This window comes from Mirounga angustirostris, unplaced genomic scaffold, assembly GCF_029215605.1.
Source record: "Mirounga angustirostris isolate CCGP_5_RB_7025 unplaced genomic scaffold, mMirAng1.0.hap1 SCAF_3, whole genome shotgun sequence".
NCBI lineage: Eukaryota > Metazoa > Chordata > Mammalia > Carnivora > Phocidae > Mirounga > Mirounga angustirostris.
This window is the reverse complement of record NW_026991711.1, coordinates 185,659,337-185,682,457: the sequence shown is the minus strand read 5'-3', so window position 1 is coordinate 185,682,457 and position 23,121 is coordinate 185,659,337. Positions and strand designations below refer to the sequence as shown.

General features: G+C 40.3%; 1 protein-coding gene across 3 annotated transcripts in view; it reads left to right on the top strand.

Annotated features, from left to right (window-relative positions):
- PID1 (phosphotyrosine interaction domain containing 1) overlaps nucleotides 1-23,121 on the top strand; it is a 225,584-nt gene that overhangs the window by 20,707 nt on the left and 181,756 nt on the right. The window contains exon 2 of one of the 3 annotated variants that reach the window (XM_045867800.3): nucleotides 1,512-1,629. The exons of the other annotated variants lie outside the window; for them this stretch is intronic. Within the exon in view, the coding sequence (XP_045723756.1) occupies nucleotides 1,627-1,629 (3 nt within the window). The 5' untranslated portion in view covers nucleotides 1,512-1,626. The remainder of the gene's footprint in view (nucleotides 1-1,511; nucleotides 1,630-23,121) is intronic. 3 annotated transcript variants of the gene reach the window in all.

The window sequence follows — 23,121 nt, the reverse complement described above, 5'->3', positions numbered from 1 at the left end:
CTTCTTCTGCCTTAACTCCAAGTGCAGTGAATCATACCTTTTTTCTAAGTGTCCTCAGTTCTTACAATGCAGTCATCCTGCTTAGCTCATTCTAGTTTTTCTTTTTGTTAGAATTACTTGTGGACTTCCATGTTCTAGAAGCCTCTAAGCCCTAGGGGCTGGGGACTGGGTCTTTATTCCTCCTTGTATGTCCTTTGCACCTGGCATAATACGTGGGATATAAAGCTAGGAGCACAATGCAAGCCCAGTGAACATATTTATTTCTATAGAGTTCAGTAAATGCATGATATTTTATAATGTATTTGTCATCCCTTAATTTCTTTGGAAGGAAAGGAGAGAGAGGTAGTATGGCATACATGTCATTATAAATCAGTGAGGATGCTAAGAGTAGAGTTTGACTTTTGCATTAAGGTGGAGGGGAGGTGGGGGGGTGGAGGGAGGGGGAGAGAGAAACACTTGTATTTGTCTTTAGAGCCAACTTTTAATGAGGAAGCAAACAATTCTATGAGTCTGTATTAAGTTCTTTAGAATATATCCTGGATCTCTTTGACATTTAAGTCAAAATATCATACATTGTATTTATCTTGTAGCTAAGTTATTACCTGCTTACTGTAGGAATATTATCTGTTATATTTAATTTCAGTAATACAAGAGATGTCAACACTCAGAGCTATTCATAAAAACAATAATTAAAATATAAAATGTAGAATCTGTTTTCCTTAGCGTTACATCTGTTTCTTGGTAATGGTTGAGTTTTAGATGGGAGAAATGTTTAGGTTGCTTTTCCTTATGTAAGATGAAATGCTCTCTAGTTGAGCATCTTCAAGAAACTTGGAGGCGTCCAGGATTGCTAAACACATTATTTGTTGTGCTCTAAAGCAAAGAAATTCTAAAAAAAAAAAAAAAAAAAAAAAAGAAAGAAAGAAAGAAAAAAGATTATTTCAAAAGGAAACAGAAGCCAGCTTGATTTCCATTGACCAAATAGGGTACACATTGACCCTCAAAATAAGTAATAGCTGTTGTGGATTATAGCCCATTGAATAAAATAAGAATCTATGAGGCTATTCTGATATAAACTGATACAAACAAATAAATAGGCGAGGAAGGAAAGCTCTTCCTTATTACACAATGTCAACTAATGAATAAGGCAAGAATGATGGAGCTAGAAGCTCACCATTTTGCAATGATCATAATAATTGGTTCAGGCAAGAATCACTAGAGAACACTAAAACTGGTGGGTGGATGTTTGATTTGGAACAGGATAGTCACATAATCTCAAAGTATGTCTCCACAGATATCAATTGAAGAAAGGGAAAATTGCAACTTTTCAGTGAAGAAATCAAGTGGGCATCACCTTAAACAAATAATCAAAGTTGGCATCACCCAAATTGGGCAAACCATTATCGGGTGTCTCCTGATATGGTGCACTGGGCAGTACCACTTGAATGGTATTCCTGTTTTGGGAGATGTACTCTACCAAATAACTGGCTTGTGCTCTTAAAAAATTTCAGTGCCAAGAAAGACAAAAGCCAAGACACTGTTCCAGACAGGACAACCGAGTGCAGTGCATGATCTTGAATTGGATTCTCGGCCAGGAAAAGAATTGCTCTAAAGGACTTCATTGACATGGTTGGTGATATACTTTTACGACAGTTATGCAAGAGAGTGTTCTTGTTCTTGAGAAATATGTAACTGAACATTTTAGATGTGAAGTGGGGTGACATCTGTAGTCTGTATCTTAGTCTCAAATGCATGTGAGGGAAGTAGGGAGGAGAAAGGGGGAGGGAGAGAGAGGGAAAGAGTGAGAGGGTGAGGAGGCAGGGAGTGAGGGATGAGGGAGATGGAGAGGGAGAAGAAGGAAGGAGGGAGGGAGGAGGGGAGAAAGAGAGATGGGAGTGGGGAGGAAGGGGAAAGGAGAAGGGAAGATGGGAGAAAATGAATGAATGAGAGCAAGAATATATCGTAAAGGAAACGTGATCCAATGTTGATGGTTGGTAGATCTGGTAAAGGGTACAACTATTCTTGCTATGTTTGGGTAAATCTGAGATTATTTCAGAATAAAATGCTAAACAAAAACACGTTACATAGACGTGTTTGCAAAGGCCATTTCTCCTGGTTTGGGGGATGGTGGTCCCTGAACTGTCTGAAGCCTGAGGGCAGGGGCTGTTCTGTTCTGTTCCTCCCCACACACCCAGTGCGGAGCCCAGTGCCTGGCAAGAGGATGCAGTCCATAAATATTTGTTTGATGGACACATGGCTGGCACGGCCTTGAAGTCTCTCGAGCTATGGAATATTTCTCTTTGCACAATTGCGAATGCCAGTTGGGAGTGCCTATTTTACGATTTTCAGGTTCCCTTCCAGCTAGTTAATGGCCACATAACAAGTTCGTGGTAGCCAGTGGGATGTGAACAGGAGTCTGAAAGGGAGGGTACCTGCTTCTCTGCCCCTTCTTGCTCTTTTCTGGTGGGAATATGGATGTAATGGTTGAAGGTTAGACCATCTTGGGGGAGCCCTGTGCTAAGGACGGGGTACAGAGGGAGAGGCAGCTCGGACCTTGATGCCTGGGAGCTGCCACACCAGCCCTCGGCTGCTTATCCCAGACTTCATTTATGTGAGAGAGAAATAAACATCTGTCTTCTTTAAACGGCTGTTTTGCTGTTTCTTTCATTCGCAACTGAAGCTAATCCTACAGGATACAGTGTGTTCTCTAAGAATCCTCACTCTTGAATTTTTGTTCCTCTGTGGAGCTTTGTATTTAGTTTGTCACGTATATACACATTGACTGTAGAAATTCTCTGGCCTTTTTTTTTTTTTTTTTCTTTTTCTTCTTTTTCTTTCTGTTTTCCCAGGGTAGAAGTTTTCTTATTCTGAGCAGGATTCTGTTTCTGTCCTTGAGTTGGTGTGTCAGTGTCTGTACTTTGGGGGACTTCACATGCTGAGGGTACCCTCCTTTCTCCTCTGTCATGGCAAACCTTCTCCGTTTTGCAAATTGCTAAATTGGTCTGAAAAGATGGTGAGAGCCGGCTTTCCTTAGGAGGTTTCTTGTTCTAACAGACCAAGCTGGAGACCGGATATGCAGAGGTAAGCACTTGGGATAATCAGAAAATAGGAAATTTTAACGATTTCCAGTTGCCGAAAACATTTTGCTTCAGTTGAAGGATTCGGAGCCGGTTCTAAAAGGGCTCCTTCTGCCTGGTGAGTTTTGTTTAGCAAAGCTTTGTACTTTTTGGAATCCACTCATGTTTTCACTTGTTCAGCGGATGGTTCCTCCTTTGGAACTATTTATTGCCACTAAGGTTTGTGGCGTGTTCGGTCCCACAGATAATAAATGGGTGTGGGTGCCCACAGCACAACATAAATAGAGGAACTGACTTCCAGCTTGTTTACTGTCAGACCGGTATGTAAGTAGCAGAGCTTAACTCCTCAATTACGTGTGCATGTTTCTGTGCAGCAGAACTCAGGAACTTGAAAATGGACCCTGTAGGCATCTTGTACGATCTTCAGTTGTTTCCTTTTAGATGTGATGCGAATGATGATTGTATTGGCTTGCGTAGTTCCCCTGGTCATGTTGTTTCATGATCTGGAGGCTCTGAAGTACGAAGGGTGATTTCCTTTCGGTGGGCTGTGTTGACTACTGGCGCTCTGGCTAATGTGAATCTGAGGGATGCTTGATCGTCACTTGAATGGAAAGTGTTCTACTTGGAATTGCCACAGGTGAGGTCTTCCAGCTCTCTAAACTCCAGCTAGCCTGGGCAGGACTCAGTGATGGCTATCGTATGCAAATTTGGATTGCATTCCTACAGAAAAGAGAACAAATCACTTATTTGTCCATGGTCACCTGATGAAGTCCCTGTCACAGTTTGGTCTGCAAAACAAACCAATCAAAACACCAAAGGAAACCAACAACCAGACAAACTGGAACCAAAATGTAGAGGGATGCATGATAAGAAGGACTTAAATATTCCTTGGGCCCAAGTGAGCCTGGTATGATGAAGAAGGGATGAGCCTGGGAATCAGGATGTTTTCATGTGAGTTTCATCGAAGTTTCAGCCCCACTAGGTGGTTTCACTATGACCTTGGGCAAGTCACACAAACTTCTGAGCCTCAGTTTCCTCATTCTGTAAAATGAGTCTAATACTAGAGTTCTACCTAGTGTAGGAAAAAAAAAGTGTTTTGTAAACTGGAAAATAGGTTGAAGTATTATTTAGCAGTCAGCTAATTAAAGGAGTGGTATTGCCCTCTGCGGCCTCCAATGCTGATTTTCCTGGTAGGTAGCACTGCAGTTTTGTGCTCTAGGTAATTGTTAAGAATTTGTCAGGATATTTGTAGGATCCGCAAACATAGACTGGTTAAAATGAGTAACATTTCCATACCTTCAGGATTATTACTGTTAGTGAAAAGTTTTGAGAGAGAAATTAGGCAAAGCAAAACAAATTGCCTTTCTCCCTTGTCCATGAGCATTTATAGACACCTGTGGCATTTACCAGGAAGCTTGGGGTGTTACAAGAAACATCATTTTCATCTTGGCCCTCCTTGGGATAGAGAGGCATATGTCCACGGGAGAAGCTTTATGAAGTCATGTGTTCCAAACTGAATTCAGAGCAAAAGCAGTGCGAGGGACTTAGTCATGCAGAAGAGTTTCAAACCACAGGTGGGTTTTTGAGAGTGCTGTCAAGGAGGAGATGCAAAATGCCATAATTAGTTTGGACAGCTCTTTTAAGTGTAAAGAAAAACATGCCTACTGGCAGAGATGGAATTTGTTCCACGACAGATCTATATGTGGGATTTTGACCTTAGACAATTGAAAAACAAGTAACATTCTGTTTATAATACCTGAAACTTCTGGTCCTGGAGTTTTGAGGTTCTCCAGGATGGTTTCCCTACCTCTGTAAGCACCAAAGTGACTAATGCCATGGCAGATGTCATACCTACGTTGCCAGAAGCAAAACACAGATTGGGGAGGATTTTGTAGGAAGTTTCTGATGGGAAATCTGGGAAATGAGGTTCTTATGAGGAAGCTGAGAAGGAAAGAGGGTGTAGTTTCGCTTTGAAAAGAGTGGAGAGTTACTTTTGCTGATTAGACAATGTGTTGATATTACAGGGATGGAAAAAGATATTCCGTATTTGCAGTAAGTGCATTATTTGGGTAACTAAATACTGATCAATGGGAGAGAAGATAATTAGTTTCTTAGGAGAGGTTGCATAATTTTGATTGAGTTAAAATGAAGAACTATTAAAGGATTTTGTAGGGTTGAATCTTTTTTTTTTTTTTAAGAGGTGGTTGGCAGAATCAGAATTTTGGGAAAGGGGGTCACGAATATTTGTTTGTGAAAACAATCACGCTTGGTAGCTTTGAGGGGCTGCTCTACAGACAGACTTGATTCCAGTGCTAGTTTTCACAGCTGGTTGCAATTGTTTGGATGACAATTAAGAATCAGGGATACTTGGTTCTGTATTTGAAAAACAATGATACATGAAAGTTTGGGAAGAAAAAAGTTTGAATGGAAAAAGGCTACTGAGTAGAGGTTTTTTTGGATTGTGAATGCTTGACAAGGATCCCTGATTTCTCTGCCTTACACTAAGATCCCAAGTCTCACTGATATGGTGGTTAAATGAGTTTGCACTAATTTTCTGTTGAGAACTAGAAAGTAACATATTTTGTTTACACAATGCTGGTTTTTGCTTTATTCTTATGTTTGTATTAGAAATGAGTAATTTAGTCTCAGAGAAAATACATGTGGGGCTTTCTGCCAAGACCCAATGCCAAACGTGAGTTTGTGATTAAAGTATCCAATGTTAATCTTTCCTTACATTTTTTAAAAACTTTATGTGATCTGAAAAGAAAGAATTATAAATAAAATGTAGGATCTAGGAAAAGTTGAGAGTTGCTAAATTGGGCTTTGACCAGTATAGATGTGACCTTGATCTTGTAAAAAGAAAAGATTTTCAATTTTCTTGGTGTTGGAGGAATGCAGAAAAAGATGATTATAATTATGATTAATACTGAGTCTCCTTGTTTGATTGTTGTCCTTGGGGGGTGGAATTTGCACTGAGGCCAGTATTTTGTTCATTCTTATTTTTAATTTCTGGGCTTTAATATCCAAATACTGCATATCTGTAGAATGTTAGCCACAGAAATGTAAGGCTGATATTCATTTAGTAACTCAATAAATGTTTATTGAGCACCTACTATGAGCCAGATACTATCTTAGATATTGTCTTTGTCTTCTGGGAACTCATAGTCTTGAGAACATAATAGATACATGAACATGTAATTATGGCACAGTGGAATGGTACTGTAATCCAATAGAGAGGGGCAGTTGTGAGCCCTGTCCTAGATGGGAACCCTTCACTGAGGAGGGGATGTAAGCTATTTAAGGATGAACAGGCGTTGGCTAGGTAGAGAAGCTTACCCTAGGCACATGTAAGAACATATGCAGAGCTGGGAACTTGGGCTTGTCCAGACAAGAGTGAGCACACCACGTGAGGCTGGAAGGTGAGGTGGGGGGAACTGGGGTGAAGGAACGTAGAAGCTAACATGTAGCTGAGGCTTGATTGGGAAGGAAGGGTCTCATATGGGCTATCTCTGAGCATGGACTCTGTCTGTTAGGCATTGGGAACCCCCTGGCAGCTTGCAGGAGATGAAGGATGCAGATGTATTGTTTTTAGGAATATTATTCTGGCAGTGACATAGAAGATGAATTAAAAGCAGGGAAATGAGGAGGCTGTTGGAAATGGTGCAGAAAAAAGGGGATGAAGATATCATGCAAAACAGTGACTGTTGGGGGTGAGGAGGTGGCAGAGGTGTGAGCAACAGTTAAGCTGCAGAATGGATTGACTGCAGGTTAGGGAGGAGAGAGAATATGAAGGATGATATTGAGGTTTCCAGTCTGGGCAGCTGAGTGGAGCATCACGCTACATATGGAGGCTGCTGGGATCTGTAACAGAAGGGGCATATTTCAGGTGGCAGTGGGATAGGGTGGGGGCAGAATCACAAGTCGTCCTTTCAGACCTGTAACTATTTTTGCTTGTGGGCATGCAGTTCTGGTTGTTATGTGGAGTACGTGAGTCACAGCAAGTGGTGTGAGTTTTGATTTTAGCTGGCCTCTAATTAGGCAGAACAGGAAAACTATATTTTACTTGTTGGATTAAATTTTTTTCTACCTCATGATCTAAGGCAGAGATCTCTGCCTTTAAAAATAACTATTTACTGAACAATAACTCTCTACCTGCTATTGTCCTAAAGGGGTACCTGTTGTTACAGATATTCTACTGGCAAGGAAACAGATGCTTATAGAGGTTAAGAGTTTGCCAAAAGTGGTAAAGATGGAATCAAGTCAGGTCTGTATTACGTGCAAACATATTCTTATACTTGATTTTTGAAAAATCATAACTCTTATGGGAAAATTATTGAAAAAATAGGAAATGATTCTATTTTAAATGTAGCAGATACATTGTAAGGTATTTTGATTTTGATTTGGACATTTAGGCCAGTTATTAAAACTTTTCTACCCATTTGAGAAAAATAAAACTTGATTTATGCATGCTGTGAATTTTGTAATGCCTAAAAGCTCACCAACTCCTCTGATAAGTATCGTTTGAGTATCTTTTGGGATTATACTGGAAGAACTAGACATCTTGAAAACCTGTGCTCCCATAAAGAATGATTTTCCTCCTGTTTTATCTGTGCAAAATTCAGATTTTCTGTGGCTAGGTAAGCAGTATTTTGTAGGCTTTATTTCTGGGTAAAATAAATTTTTTCCTTCATCTGAGGGCAAATCTGAAATAGACCCATCCTACGAAAGCCTCCACATGTTCAAGGTGATTACTCAGTAACTTACCAGCTTTTTAAAGCAAAAAGTCAACATTCCTGTTATCTGAGAATGACAGCAGAATCCAGAGTCCTAAAATGTGTCATCTAACATGTTCAGTGTAAAAAAAAAAAATCTGGTGGGAAAATGTAATATATAGCCAAGGGAAGAGGATTCAATAAAAACAGACCCCCAAGGAGACACAGTTGTCAGAATAGTAGGAAAACACTTTAAAGTAGCTACTACAAAAATGAAAAATGAAATTTTTCATTTCAAAAAAAAAAAGAAAGTTTTTGTTATAAGGAGTGAACAATAGAGAATCTCAATAGGGAAATGGCAACCATACATAGAACCAGATGGAAACTCTAGAACTGAAAAGTGAAATATCTAAAATGGAAAATTTTGCTCTATGGACTTACCCACAGATTGAAGAAGAAAGAAGAAAGGGTCAGTGAACTTGAAAAAAGATCAGTAGGTATCAATTCATTTGAAGAACATAGAAGAAAAAAAAGAAAAGACTAAGAAAGCTTAACAGAGACTCAGCAACTTGTGGGACACATCAACAGTACAGAATACATGTGTAATTGTAGTCCCAAGAAGAGAAGAAAGAGACCGGGGCAGGAAAATTCAACAAATCATAAAATTTCCCAAATTTAGTGAAAAATATCAGTTTTTTTTTTGTAGAGAGATAGTGTGTGAGTGAAGGGGATGGGTGGAGTGGGGGGGAAGGTGAGAGGGAGAGGGAGAGAGAGAGACAGAATCTTACGCAGTCTCCATGCCCAGCGCAGAGTCCAATGCGGGGCTTGATCTCACAATCCTGAGATCATGACCTGAACTGAAATCAAGAGTCAGACGCTTAACTGACTGAACAACCCAGGTACCCCTGAAAATATTAAATTTACAGTTCCAAGAAACTTAGCAAATCCCAGATAGGAGAAACCTGGAGCGAAATAATGGAGCGAAGGAGATTATGGCAATAACTTCTTTTAAGTATTGAAAGAAAAGAATAATCTGTCAACCCAGAACTTTATATCTGGGGGAGATACACCATGAACATGAAAACAGGATTTTCTGCTACTAATACTTTGTGAACTTCTGAGCCGAACAAAGTTAAACAGGCCTGTACTTTACAATTTAGTAAATTGAGAAGTTCTATGAAAAGGATATCACATTCGCCAACTCCCAAGCTTTTTTTTTTTCTTTAATACCATACATCATTTCTTTACAGGCTGTCTCAGGGGATTAGCTTTATTTATAAAACATTTCTGGAATTAGGAAACTTCAGGAATGGAATTTGATATTACTCACTATTCATTTTTATGTCCAGGATGTCTCCAGGATGAAGTGATTTGGGAAATAATTGGCAGTTTATCTGTATCTGTAGCAGTGAAAATGTGAAGCCTTACCTACCTTGCATTTTTTCCCCTTCTAATAACATATTTTTAGGTTGAATGGATTTGGGTTGTTGCCAGGTGAAATATTATCCAGCAGGGTTAAATTGTTCAGGGTTGCGTCTTTAGTCCAGATGAAAATAGAACTCCCACCTAGAGTTCCCAGGGCTTATTTTAGGAGTACCATATTGCCAGGAATATAGGTTGAGTTGGATTGCAATGCAATTGTTACCTTTTGTGTCTCTGTTTTATGAGTGCTTACCTGTGCTCTTACGTGCAATTTAATCATGAAATGTTGTAAATTAATGCTACAAAAAATGCAATTTGTATAAAGGTAGTCAGAACTACATTATAAATGAGGTAAGCCATCTAGTTCAAATGAGGTTTCAACTTCTTGAAATAATTCATTGAAGGATCAGGTGACTTAGGTTTCATCGTTACTGAGCAGCATGACCTTCTCTTTGAATATATTTGCAGATGGAGCTTAAGAGATCATCACTCACAAGGTTTGTTTTGAATTTGTTGCTTGTCCTCTTCTCCTATTTCTCAGTCTGGTTCTAGGAGTCTAACATATCCCCTTTCCATGGTTGGCTTTGAACCCTCCCATGGACCCCACATTGCATTGGCATTGATTAACAAATGGGTTTGTGCTTGTCTTCTTGCTTGTGGCTGTTAAGGAGATGATGCAAATTCATCCGTTCTCTCTCTTGTTTTCTCCAGAAATGTGTCAGTCTCAGTCTCTTTTCCCTGTAAATCAGAGATGCTTAGGCAGAATAAAATTCCAGAGCAGTGGTTCTCTAACTGGTGATTTCCAGATCTTCAGCATCAATCCCTTGGAAACTTGGTAGAAATACAAGGTATTGGCTCTCCCATGGATGTACTGAATCTGGCACCCTGAAGTGGGGCCCAGCCATCCATGTTTTTACAAGCTCTCCTAGTGATTCTGAGCCTTGCTTAAATTTGAGAACCACTACTCTACATTAAGGAAGCATTTTGGAATAGTTTTTCTGTCCTGCTGGTTATTCAACAACAAAAGCAAAGTAGAACCTAAGAGTTCTTGGGCTGTTGGATGAGTTCCTTTCAACCAAATGAAATACTTTAAATAATAACAATAACACTAATTAGTAATGATAATAAAGAAACAATAGAAACTAATATTCACAGAACATTTTTCTGTGGGCCAAGCCCTTTGCATGCCTTATCTCCACTAATTGTTACAATATTCCCGAGGTCAGTACTGATAGGATTGCTGTTTTACAGCAAAGAAACAGGTTTAGGGAAGAAGTTGGCCGAGGCTGAGATGTTCAGTAGGACAGCCAGGATTATGATGCTGGTCAGACTAGCACAACAATGTCATGACCCACTTGGTAGTGCTGTCTGAGACTTTGGGCAATGCCTCTCTCCCCCTGTCCCAGCCCATATCTCCCGGTGAGGCTGGAGACCTATTCGTAAATGCAAGAAGTGGAGCCAAAGTTCATGTCGTTACAGATAAGCTCATGTCTTACTTACTCATTTGTGATTTGCCCCCTCTCCCAAATTAATATCCAGAGCTACTTTGATCAAGTCAAGCGAATGTGGCCAACACATTCTTCTAGTCTGTTTTCTTTTCAAAAGTTGATCTCATTCTGGAAGTAACCAATTCACTGACCTTTTATCTTTGGGCTCTAGTTTGTGGTTTTTGAAGCTTTCCAAGATCAACTGAGCAATGATGTGGTTTGGCATTTTAAACAGTTAATACAGTATCAAGCTGGATGATTTTGAAAGCAATTAATGCTTGAATGAAGTCCTTATCCTACTGAGTCATGTTCCCCCTTTTTTTAAAAAAAAACTTCATTGGATGATTAGAGGCAGCCTTTTAAATTCCATTCCTGGTAATTGAGGGATTTATTTTACCTCCAAGATAGTTTTGTTTTCTTGACCAACACGGAAATAGAATGTTTTAAAGAAGTAAGACAAGCTGTATTAAATGGAGAGAAAAGGGCTCTCCAAATTGAAATTTAATATCATCATTTTTTAACATGAAAGCAAGAACTTAAATGAACATTCAAAGTTACTAATTAATTTGATGCCAGCTCCACCCCTCCACCATGTAGCTTCTATTTAGTAGAGGAGTCTTAAAGAAGGGCATTAATTAAAATTGGAATGATTAATTTTATTATGTGTAAGTCAGAATAAATTAATTCCAGTGTCAGTATAAATTAACTCCAGTGTTAATAATTCTATAGACCTCCTTTCCATGGTTTGCTTCAGTAATTGAGAGTTTATCAGACATTCCTAAGGGTTCAGAAAAGCCTTTGTGTTGGGGGGTGGGGGGTTAAGGTGGGGTAAAGGACATATAAGTGTATAGATACTTAAGAAATGTCACTTATTCTCCAAATTCTTATTTATGTTAGGGTCGCCTTCAGTTTTAAGCAAAATACCTATTCCGAATGATAAAAGTTTCTCCTTCTTTCTCTCCCACTGCACCTAGGTACATTTCTCTCTTTTGCTTAGCACACACAGGTGGAAACGGCTTTGCACTTGCCTGAGATTCAAAGACTGTTCTTTTTTTTTTCTCCTATTGCACAAAGTGGGTCCTTGCAAATTATTTCTCCATCTCCAATCAAAACCATGTACTATTTAGAGAATAATGTTTGTTAGGGCAGTTTGGTATGGTAGTATTTTTAGGGGACAACTCTTAAATGAACAAACATGGTAAGTGGAAATGTTCATATGTGTTTACTTTTTTTCTTTTTCACCCAAGTCATTCAGAACAGTAGTGCTCTTTTTATGGGTTGGCTACTCGCTCTGCAAAACTGACAAATGTTGCTGACTGAATATTTTCTCCTAAATCCTTTAATGTATTCACAGAATGAGTAAAAGTTTGGAATTGGTTTCTATTATTGTTCTCTGGATGTAAAGGGATTCCTTAGTTCCCACACTGGATAGTTTTCTTACACAGGACCTACCACCAAGTTCTATTTCTATTAATATCTTCTTATTAGGGTGAGATTTTACAGTATTTCAGAAACACATACATCGTGATCTGTATCAGGGGTCAGCAATTTGTGTGTGTGTGTGTGTGTGTGTGTGTTTGCAAAGGGCAAGGCAATATTTTAGGTTTTGTAGAACATACTCTGTTGTAACTATTCCAAGGTAGTGTGGAAACAGCCATAGATAGTACATAACAAAATGGACATGGTTGGGTTTCAATAAAACTTTATATGTAACAACACATCATGGATTGATTTGTTCCGGGCTGCTGATGTATCTGTCCTCTCTAACTCTTCTTCCTGCATTTCAGCCTATTGGCCCATTCCTTCTACTGGAAGAGGAACATGTGCTTCCCTTCTTCCCTATCTTTGCTCAAGATGTCCCTCTACGCCAAAGACTGTCTTATCTGTTCAGGGAGAATGCTGCTCCTAGGATGTGAAAGTGACCTGACTGTAGCCTCCACTGCCCACCGATAACCAAAGCTTATACTTTTGGTTGACCATCTGCACTGGGCTTCTCCTTCCTCCTTTACCTCTCCATGAAGGTCCCTCTTGAAGTTGCACAGTTGGTAGTAAAAGGTGACCTCAGATAAAGGAGGCTGTTCCTTGGTAAGGGGAGAAGCAGGGGTTGCGCTCCCGGACACAGCAGGGCTTGTGAGAGAACCATCTTCGTGAAGCTCCAACTGACCACACTCTCTGCAAGTGGTGTCTCCCTGCCCCTCTGAATCCCCTAGAAGTTTTTGGACCTACCTTCATGAGATGCTTCGTGCTTTTTCCTCCTCTTCCTTTTGTTACTTGCCTTTCTCTGGGGTGAGTTTATGTTAGGGAGACCTCTGTTTTTAAAAAAGGGCCTCATTCTTAGAAGTTTATACCTGAATTGACCCCTTCAGTGACTCTCTACATGTACATGGTTTTCTTAAAAGCTGACACACATTACTAATTTGTTCATAGAGTAAATTGTTTATAGCCTTGTTCAGGTCATGTGTGGGATGATAGGCTACCATCAGCTCTCATGGAGTCTTGTTGCAAGATGATATTCAGATCTTTTTCTCTACAATACACGCTTTGGTTTTCCACTCCATTGAAGAACAGACTTTGCCACAAACTGCTTCTTATGTGCAACCAACCATGAGACCCTTGTTCTCTCGCCTTCCGGATGCCTGGAAGCCATCACATTGGCTCTCTTTTCATGGAGACACTTCTGGTCTGGGCTTTCTTGCTTCAAACTGCGAGCCACTTTCCCCGAATGATTTTAATCTCTCATCCCTTCGGCCCATACATTTTAAGTACTTCATAGGATTACAGGGTCACTATCATGACCTTATCCACTTACTGAAGCACAATGACAGTACTGGTCAGTTATTGCAACAGTAGAGGAAAATGACAATGCCAGTGTTCCAGTGTCTATGTCATGGATGAATACAGGCATTAAAAAAAAAATAAGTGTTTAAAAAGTCAAGAAAAAAAATCAGTGATGATAAATCTTAAATTTCAAATGGAAGAAAATAATAAACATATTAGAAAATACCCATCTGGTTGAATGGATAAAGAAGATGTGGTATATATATACAATGGAATATTATGCAGCCATCAAAAGGAATGAGATCTTGCCATTTGCAACGACGTGGATGGAACTGGAGGGTATTATGTTGAGTGAAATAAGTCAAACAGAGAAAGACATGTATCATATGATCTCACTGATATGAGGAATTCTTAATCTCAGGAAACAAACTGAGGGTTGCTGGAGTGGGGGGTGGGGTGGGAGGGATGGGGTGACTGGGTGATAGACACTGGGGAGGGTATGTGCTCTGGTAAGCGCTGTGAATTGTGCAAGACTGTTGAATCTCAGATCTGTACCTCTGAAACAAATAATGCAATATATGTTACGAAAAAAAAAAGAAGAAGGTAGTGGGAGGGGAAGAATGAAGCGGGAGAAATCGGAGGGGTAGACGAACCATGAGAGACGATGGACTCTGAAAATCAAACAGGGTTCTAGAGGGGAGGGGGGTGGGAGGATGGGTTGGCCTGGTGGTGGGTATTGAGGAGGGCACATTCTGCATGGAGCACTGGGTGTTATGCACAAGCAATGAATCATGGAACACTTCATCTAAAACTAATGATGTAATGTATGGGGATTAACATAAGAATAAAAAAAAAAAAAAAAGAAAGAAAAAAGAAAATACCCATCTGGCTGCTGCTATTGGCTCTACTGCATCCTTCCTTCCTGCCATGTCTCTCCAGAAGCTGCCGCCTTCTGATGGCCTGGCCAGTGGACCTCAGGACTTCCTGCAATTTTGCAGCCCTGAGTGCAACTTTCAGAACCACAACCTTTGGGCAGCTCCTCTGCTCTGCCTGCTGCTTCCAGGAGAGTAGCGGCAGTTCTGATTTATTTCTCCTCCTGAATTCAGTCTGACTTTTGCTCTTCTCCAGTGGAGAGACTCACTGCTTCCGAGGGCTCCTCCTGCCACTGGCGTTAACCTATTGATGATGAAGCATTGGGGATGGAGCCTGCATCTGTAGGAGCAGAGTGGTCAAGAGGAGCTGAGAATGCTTAGGGGTAGGATGGTTGAAAGCCCGGGGTCGTGGGAGGAGGAGGAAGGAAGCTGTTGGTCAGAGTATGAAATAACAGCATCATAACTGGCATTTCAGTCCTTAAAATAATGCATGGCGTACTGGGTGACCAGGATGAGAACTGGACTTGCGATCTCTTATGTAAGAATAATAGTTAATATTTATTAAGGGTTGTTATGTGTCAGACACCATGCTAGGTACTTGAAATACCCAATCCATTGTAATAATGGTTTTTCAAAAGAGGTCTCTGTTTGACAATAACATGGTCATCAGAAATCTCCAGGCTTGCTTGCTTGGTCCTGTTAGTTTGCTGTTCAGTAAGAGGTGAGCCCACACCTGCAGTAGGCTGTAGACCCCCTCCCCTCAATTCCCCACCACCCTGCCAAATGTCCACACCCTAATACCCAAAACTTGAATGTATTTTATGTATTAGTTTCCTCCTGCTGCTGTAATAAAGTAGCTCAGATTTAGTGACTTGAAACAACACAGAGTTATCTTACTGTTCTGGAGATCAGAAGTCCAAAATGGGTCTTGCTGGGCTTAGATTAAGGTCTTTGTAGGGTTGACTCCCTTCTCAGGTTCAAAGGGAGAGTCTGCTTCCTTGCCTTTTCCAGCTTCTAGAAATTCCTTGCATTCTTTGGCTCCTGGCTCCTTTCTGCCTTCAGCGCTGGTCAGCTCTTTTCTTCTTTCTTGTACTGCATCGCTGATGCTGACTCCTCTTCCTCTTTCCTTCACATCTAAAAGAGCCTTCAGAGACATTGAGCCTATCTGGATAATCCAGGATGATTTCTCTACTTTACAGTCAGCTGATTAGCAACGTTAACCCCCGCCCTTGCATTATAATATAACATAGCCACAGGTCCTCAGGATTAGGATGTGGACATCTTTGGTGAGGGAGCATTATTCTGCCTACCACATTACATTGCATGGCAAAAGGAACTTCACAGATATCATTAAGGTTATGAACCTTAAAATAGGTTGATTATCCTGGATCATCCAGATGGGGCCCACTGAACCAAATGAGCCCTTAAAAGCAGAGGACTTTCTCTGGCGGGAGTCAAATGTGGCAGAAGGGAAGGTGTTACATGACAAACATGGCTTCCGATTCACCTCGCATAGTGCTACTGGGTTAATTGTTCTTTGTTGCCCAAGGACTCCAGTGGCTCTCCTTTGTCTCTCCTGCAAGCTTAAAGTCCAGCTTCCACATCCAGCAGTTACAGTTCATTTGTCCAACTTTGGATCCTGTATTTGATGTCTAGCCAGTCTCCCTGCTATGTTTCTTTCCGGGTCCCCCTAGGCTTTACGCTCTTGCGCTATTCTTTGCCTTGATAACTTGTCTTTCCTCAATGTCTCAAATTCCTCCTCATCTTTCAAAGGTAAATTCGAGTCACTTTTTCCATGAAGCGCTGGCATCTATGGCCAATGCACCTGTTTCTCCCCGTAGCATTTATCGTCTCTGACATATAGTGTTCGACTTATTTATTAGGCACCATACATTATTTTCTAGATGTTTTTCACATAAGACTTAGCCCTCCAAAGTATATGCTTCTTGAGAATAAAGACGTTTTTCTGGATCTCCCAACACAACGTGCCATAGTTAATACTCAATGAATGTTTGCTGAGTGACTAACTAAAAGTGATTCTATAGAAATAAATGAGGCATATGCTTGGTGGAAGAGGTTTCCTCATTGTACAGTAATCATCAAAAAGCTAGCGTACTGGGTACTTTTGGTCACCAGGACTTTTAGACCTCCCATTTTTTTTTAAACTTATTTATTTGAGAGAGAGATCGAGAGAGATTGAGAGAGAGAGACTGACTGTATGTGTGTGCGAGCTGGGGAGGGGCAGAGGAAGAGAGAGAGGGACAAACTGCCGGCTGAGCGTAGAGCCCAATGCAGGGCTGGATCTTATGACCCTGAGATTGTGACTGGAGGCGAAACCAAGAGTCAGTTGCTTAACTGACAGAGCCACCCAGGCACCCCAGATCTTCTATTATCTATAATCTTTTTCTCATCTTGGTTCCTATCTCTGTCACCCCCACACCCACCCTGCTCTTGTACATCTAGAATAGTAAGGGGTTTGAGATGCCCTGTGATAGCCTGCCACCCTCCGAACATTCCCGTATTACAAAAGCTATGATTCTCACCCTCTTGCTCTCCCTGCACATCTAAATTCTCTCATTCCAGCTTTGTGCAAGTAATCTGATTAGAATAATTTACATTATATAACGAAAAACCGATAGGCACTTTTGACCACTCTGGTTTTTTGTTTTGTAACAAAGATCTTATTTGAAAGATTTAACTGAGGGACTGTGGTTTGTGAAGAAATCCACTGTCTTCTCTTTTTGCTCTTCTTGTTCATACGAAATTCTTGGCATTTCCCATCTGAACACTTATAGCTCAGCTGTATTGGTAAACGAAACTCACATTTGTTTCAGGGACCATATTATGATATCAAAAAGCAGATTTAATAAACATATCCTCAGTCTCAACTCAGAGTACTTTTTTGCCACTTTAATCGCATTTCATACTTCATGTATTTTTCCAGCAGTTTCTTACTTATAAGTGTGAGTAGATACATAACACACACATACATGTGAATTACTTATATGCAGATTTATGTATTTTGGTGGAGTGTAGATGGGTGAGGTTTGAATGGGTGGGAGAGATTAGGAGGCACAACCTCTGACTTCATCCCTGTGTCCATAGGTGAGGAGGCAAAAGAGGAGTCGTGGGAAGTTATTTATATTTATATATATAAAATGGTGTCCCACATCTGGAATGTTGAGACGCATTGGTGACAACATACATTATAAAACCATGCGTATGGGGGAGAACTGACCCAGGTTTGGAAACTCTGGTACAGCTGCAACCCACACACATTTGGGTTTGTTTCTGGCTCTGTTACTTGATCAACCTTGGGCAGATTTCTGAGACTGCCTCGGCACCATTGTCTTCATCCATGAAACAGGGCTGGTAATACTTGCCTGGCAGGGTTAAAGAGCATACACGTTAAATACCTGGGACATGGTAGGCATTAAGTAATTGGTAGACCGTAGTTTTGTCTCAAAGGCTGAGGTGATGTATTCACATGATGCTACATCCCCAGGAGGAGGGGGGCATGCAAATGTGCGAATTACAAAGAAGGCCAAATTTGAGAAGGAGAATTGGAGGAGAATTTTCCACAGACCAAAAGGGTGAGTCTGAGTTTGTTAGGTTAGGGGCTGTGTGCTTCACTTGAGCTGGGTACTCTGGTTTGGCCTCATTGGCTACCAGTGGACCGAGAGTCCACTGAGACTCCCCTGGTCCTCTAACCCACTGTCTAGCCAGATAGGTGGGCCGAGGTGTGGATGTTGTACATTGTTTCTGACCTTTGGTTGTTGGGTTTCTGCTGGCACACTTTTTGGGGCAAAAACTCAGTGCCTCACATGGCTGTAGTCCCCCATGGCTGGGCAGCCCTTGTTAACAAGAGAAGGGGAATTTAGTGATTTCCATGATTGTCTTATGAGGAGGTACTGATGAGACTTTTTAGTTTAATAAACACTGCTAAGTGTTAATTAAAACACAGAGAAACAAATCAAGAGAAATGATAGTATATTTAATGCATATGTATATATGCACAGGAAGGTATACATATATATATTTATGTTTCTAGAGTGTATATATTTGTGTGTATAAGATGTATCCCTTTTGAAATTATAGTGTGCTGTATTTTGAAAAGTAGACTGCCATTCGATATAATAAGTGAAGAAATGAACTTTTTTCATCCCCTGTAACTCACACAGAGCTTCCCAAGCAGATATTACAAAGCCCCAAGGGCAGCAATAAATTCCTCTTATTGATTTAAATCCAATTAGGGTCCAAGGTTGTGAAACAAATGTTGAAATCGTATGGCTGACAAACCAGATAACTTAAGGGGGCTTTATACCAAAGGGGCTTATAGAAGTTATTCACAGAGACACTTCCAAATGTAAAAGAGATAAACAAGCTTTGGATCTGAGTGGTGTTTAATCTGAGTATGCAGTAAGGGCCAAGAAAGGTTCATATTGCAAAATGCAGGGCTTACTAAAGAATTTCAGTTCTTTAAAATCCTAGTGGTCTCTGCTTCACTGATCAAGGTTTATTATTATTATTATTATTTATTTTTATTTTTATTTTTATTTTTTTTTAAAGATTTTATTTATTTATTTGAGACAGAGAGAATGAGAGAGACAGAGAGCACATGAGAGGGGGGAGGGTCAGAGGCAGAAGCAGGCTCCCTGCCGAGCAGGAAGCCCGATGCGGGACTCGATCCAGGGACTCCAGGATCATGACCTGAGCCGAAGGCAGTCGCTTAACCAACTGAGCCACCCAGGCGCCCTATTATTATTATTTATTAAAGATTTTGTTTATTTATTTGACAGAGAGAGAGAGAGAGACACAGCGAGAGAGGGAACACAAGCAGGGGGAGTGGGAGAGGGAGAAACAGGCTTCCCGCTGAGCGGGAAGCCTGACGCGGGGCTCGATCCCAGGACCCTGGGATCATGACCTGAGCTGAAGGCAGACGCTTAACGACTGAGCCACCCAGGTGCCCCAAGGTTTATTATTTTAGTTTATCTTCCTTCCTTCCTTCCTTCCACCCCCCTTCTTTTTTCTTTCTGCTAGTGAAGTGCAGTATGGTATCTGCTTTTGGTATCAAATTACAATTCCAAACACCTTTCTTTCCTGCAGATAGTTGTAAAACTCCTTGACCTGTATTAGACATGATTACTCTCTTTTAGATTAACACCCCTTCCTGGCCAAGGTTAAACCTTGCAGTTACTCAGAGAAGTGTATAAGCAATGAATTAAAATGTTAAAAACATAGCAAATAATTTGTTTCACTTCATAAATTCTTTGTAGGTCCTTCTCCCAGCATGCATTGTGTCTTTTATAAAAGTCTTAATATGTACCATATGTGTAAATAGAAGAGCTAAATAAAACTTTATAGATCACCTGGGTGAGATTATTGAATAAGACTTCTGCTTTAAGCCAAGTTCAGATGCGCTCTTTGTAGGTTCAGCATGTCATGATATAGGCAACGTGAAGCAAAGAGGGTTTATTTTTGAAATCTTGAAGGTGAACTAAAGCTCCATCCAAAAAAGAGGAACGTATGGAAGTAGTAAATAAGAGATGCCCACCTGAGAATCTGTGGATAGCCTACATTTGAGTTGACTGTCTGGTAAAATATTTGATGTGAAGAAAAATATATAACAATTTATTTATCACCACACACTGACTGAAACATTGCTTTTACAAATTCCCTTTGAATGGGACAATGCAGGGCCATCCAATCACCCTGCAAGTTGGGGTAAAAATAAATGTGATGCATGGCTACCAAAAGCACAATGCAGTGTGAGGTCTAGGAGGCCATAGTGGCCTCGACGTTAGCTTGTTGGCATCATTCTAAGGTGAGGTGGTATACTGTTGGAGAAAGGATGTGTTTCAGAGCAAAGGTGGGTTTTGTTGCTGATCATTCATTCATTCATTCATTCAGAAATCATTCTTCAGCTTCTGCTGTGAGTCACAGCCTTTACTAAACCCAGAAAATTAGTGCTGGCCTTAGGCTCAACGATGACACTGAGACTAGGTTGAAAAGGGGCGTCAGCAGATCATTTCTCCGCTATTCCACTTTGGTGAGACTCCAAGCCATTAGCCTCCAGAGTGCTGGTGTTTCTCTGAGATAAGGTATATTTCTCACACCAAATAATGTAAAGGACCAACAAGGGATAAGTTGTCTCCTCAAGAATTATATTTTTAACAGGCTTCAAAATTCCTGTTTTGCATAAGCCTAAGATATTTCTCATGGCTAAATTTCAGGCACCAACAAATTGTATTCCTGTGTATAAAGGGATCTTAACCATTAATCTCTAAGATCATTTTAGGAAAACAACTATCAACATGCTTTTAACAGATACCTTTTTTTGTTTAAATATGAAAGAGCGTGAAAATCTCTATCCACATGTTTCCTGGATGTTTATAAATTGCGTATATAGACCCACAAAAGGAGTATGTTCTCATTCAAGGACACTTTTAAAACAGAAAACTTATTCCTATAGTCGTACTCAATGACTCAAAGTCGTCCTCAGTGTAGTGTCATTAGATCTATAATTTACCACCATACTTTTTAAAAAAATATTTTACTTATTTAGAGGGAGAGAGAGACTGCACACTAGTGCGCCTGTGAGCAGGGGGAGGAGTAGAGGGACAGAGAGAATCTCAAGCAGACTCCCCACAAAGTGTGGAGCCTGAGGCAGGGATCGATTTCAGGACCCTAATCTCTTGACCTGAGCCAAAATCAAGAGTCGGACGCTTAACTGACTGAGCAACTCAGGTGCCCCTATCATCATACTTTAAAAAATGTTTTTATATTTGCTATATATATGCACATATTAAATAGTAACTATGAAATTTCATCAAATCTTTTTGTGATTATGTTATCTGTTTAAATATATGAACTATGGAATGTAAGTAAGCATAGATATAAATTGCTATTAGCAGTTGGACTGTTCTGGACTTAAAGATTCCAATGATTGAGATGGTCTTGGGTCTTGGAATACTTGACTCACAGACCCTCACCATTATACAGAAGGACGTAACATGAATATGACTGCTTCTAATGGAAATGCTTCTAATAGTGGCTTCAGCAGGGGGGATATAGCTGCTCATGTGACAAGTGTAGGCATGAGTGATTGCTGGTATTGGTTTGATTAGCTCCTTAAATATACCATCAAAAATGCAGGTTCTTTCTGTCTTTCTAGTCTTATTGAACATGGTGTGTTGACTTTCATCGTCATGTGTTTGCCTTTTGGTCGAAGGATGGCTACTACAACCCTAAATTATCAGATTTATGGTCATAGATGAAGGCAATAGGTGCTCCACCTTTATGAGGAAAATAGAAGGTTTCCCCAGGAGTCTCCAGCAGCATTCTGTTTCTATCTCAGGGCCTGGCATTGTGTCACAAGCCTACCAAAGCTATCTACCATTTCCGGCCTCTGAAGAGGAAATCTGAGGTGAAGGGGAATGCATAATCACTGCCATCAACAGGGTCTACAACATCAATAAATTGTAATTGCTGCTACTGAACTGCCGTCGGTGAAAATGTAGGTGTGCGTAGTGCATTGGATGTAGTTTGACCCAGTGTTGTCCCATAGAACTTTCTGTGATGATGAAAATATTCAGTCATGTGTGTCGTCCATACTATAGTTACTGGTCGCACGTGGCTGTTGAGCCCTTGAAATGTGGCTGTTGTGACTGAGGAACTGATTTTCTCAAATGTGTTTACTTCTATTTTTTATTGTTATTTTAATTTTTAAAGTTTTTAAAGATTTTTTTTTTAATTTAAATTTTTTTAATTTAATTTTTTTTTAAATTTAAGGATTTATTTATTTTAGAGACAGAGCACACATGCACACATGTGCATGAGCAAACCAGGGAGGGGCAGAGTGAGAGAGAGAGAGAGAGAGAGAATCTCAAGCAGACTCCCTGCCAAGCATGGAGCCCGATGCGGGGCTCAGTCTCACAACCCTGAGATCATGACGTGAGTTGAAACCACGAGTCAGACACTTAACTGACTGAGCCACCCAGTTCCCCAGATGTGTTTAATTTTGATGAATTTAAATGTGGGCTAGTGTCTACCATGCTGGGCAACACAAATTTGAGCATTAAACCTATTTAAGTGATGTTGAGGAGCAGTGTTGACATTTGAAAGATCAAGTCCTTTTGTGGTAAGTGTAATTTTATAAAAATGGTTATTTCCTCATGTGTAGGTCTTTATTTTGTGTTTGTGTGTTTGTTTTTGCTTCATACATTCAGCCCGAAGATCAGTTTCTCTGTCAAAGCACAGATTTCTTTGTAGGAAAATTTCTGTTCTGGAGATTGTTCTTTTATCATTAAGAAAATATGACACCACTGCAAATTAAAAAAGAAATAAAATTCGAAACACCCTGTTTTTGTCTACATCAGCACTATTGCAGTAACTGTGGAAAAAAATGATCCTTAAGGAGGGTCATTCTGACAGTTTAGCTTCTGTTGTCTGCTATTGTATGAACTGAAAATGTGTCTCCTCCCAGCCTGAAATGGTCCCAACTTCTGAAATGTGTGAGTTTGTTTTGGATTTAATTTTATTCCTGGCAAATTTCGTGAGAAAGAAGTATCAGAGAAGACCAGGGAATTTTCAGTATTAGGAGTCCTCCCTGTTCTGATTTCCTTGTACATGTGGGTGTTGGTGAACGTTCTGGCAGTGCTCTTTGGCCAAAGCTCCGATGGGATGAACTTGTCCAAGCTGGAAGAGTGCAGACCTCAAATGTGCTAATGGGAACCATCACTGGCTCTTGGGGTCTAGAATCTTCGGTGGGGTC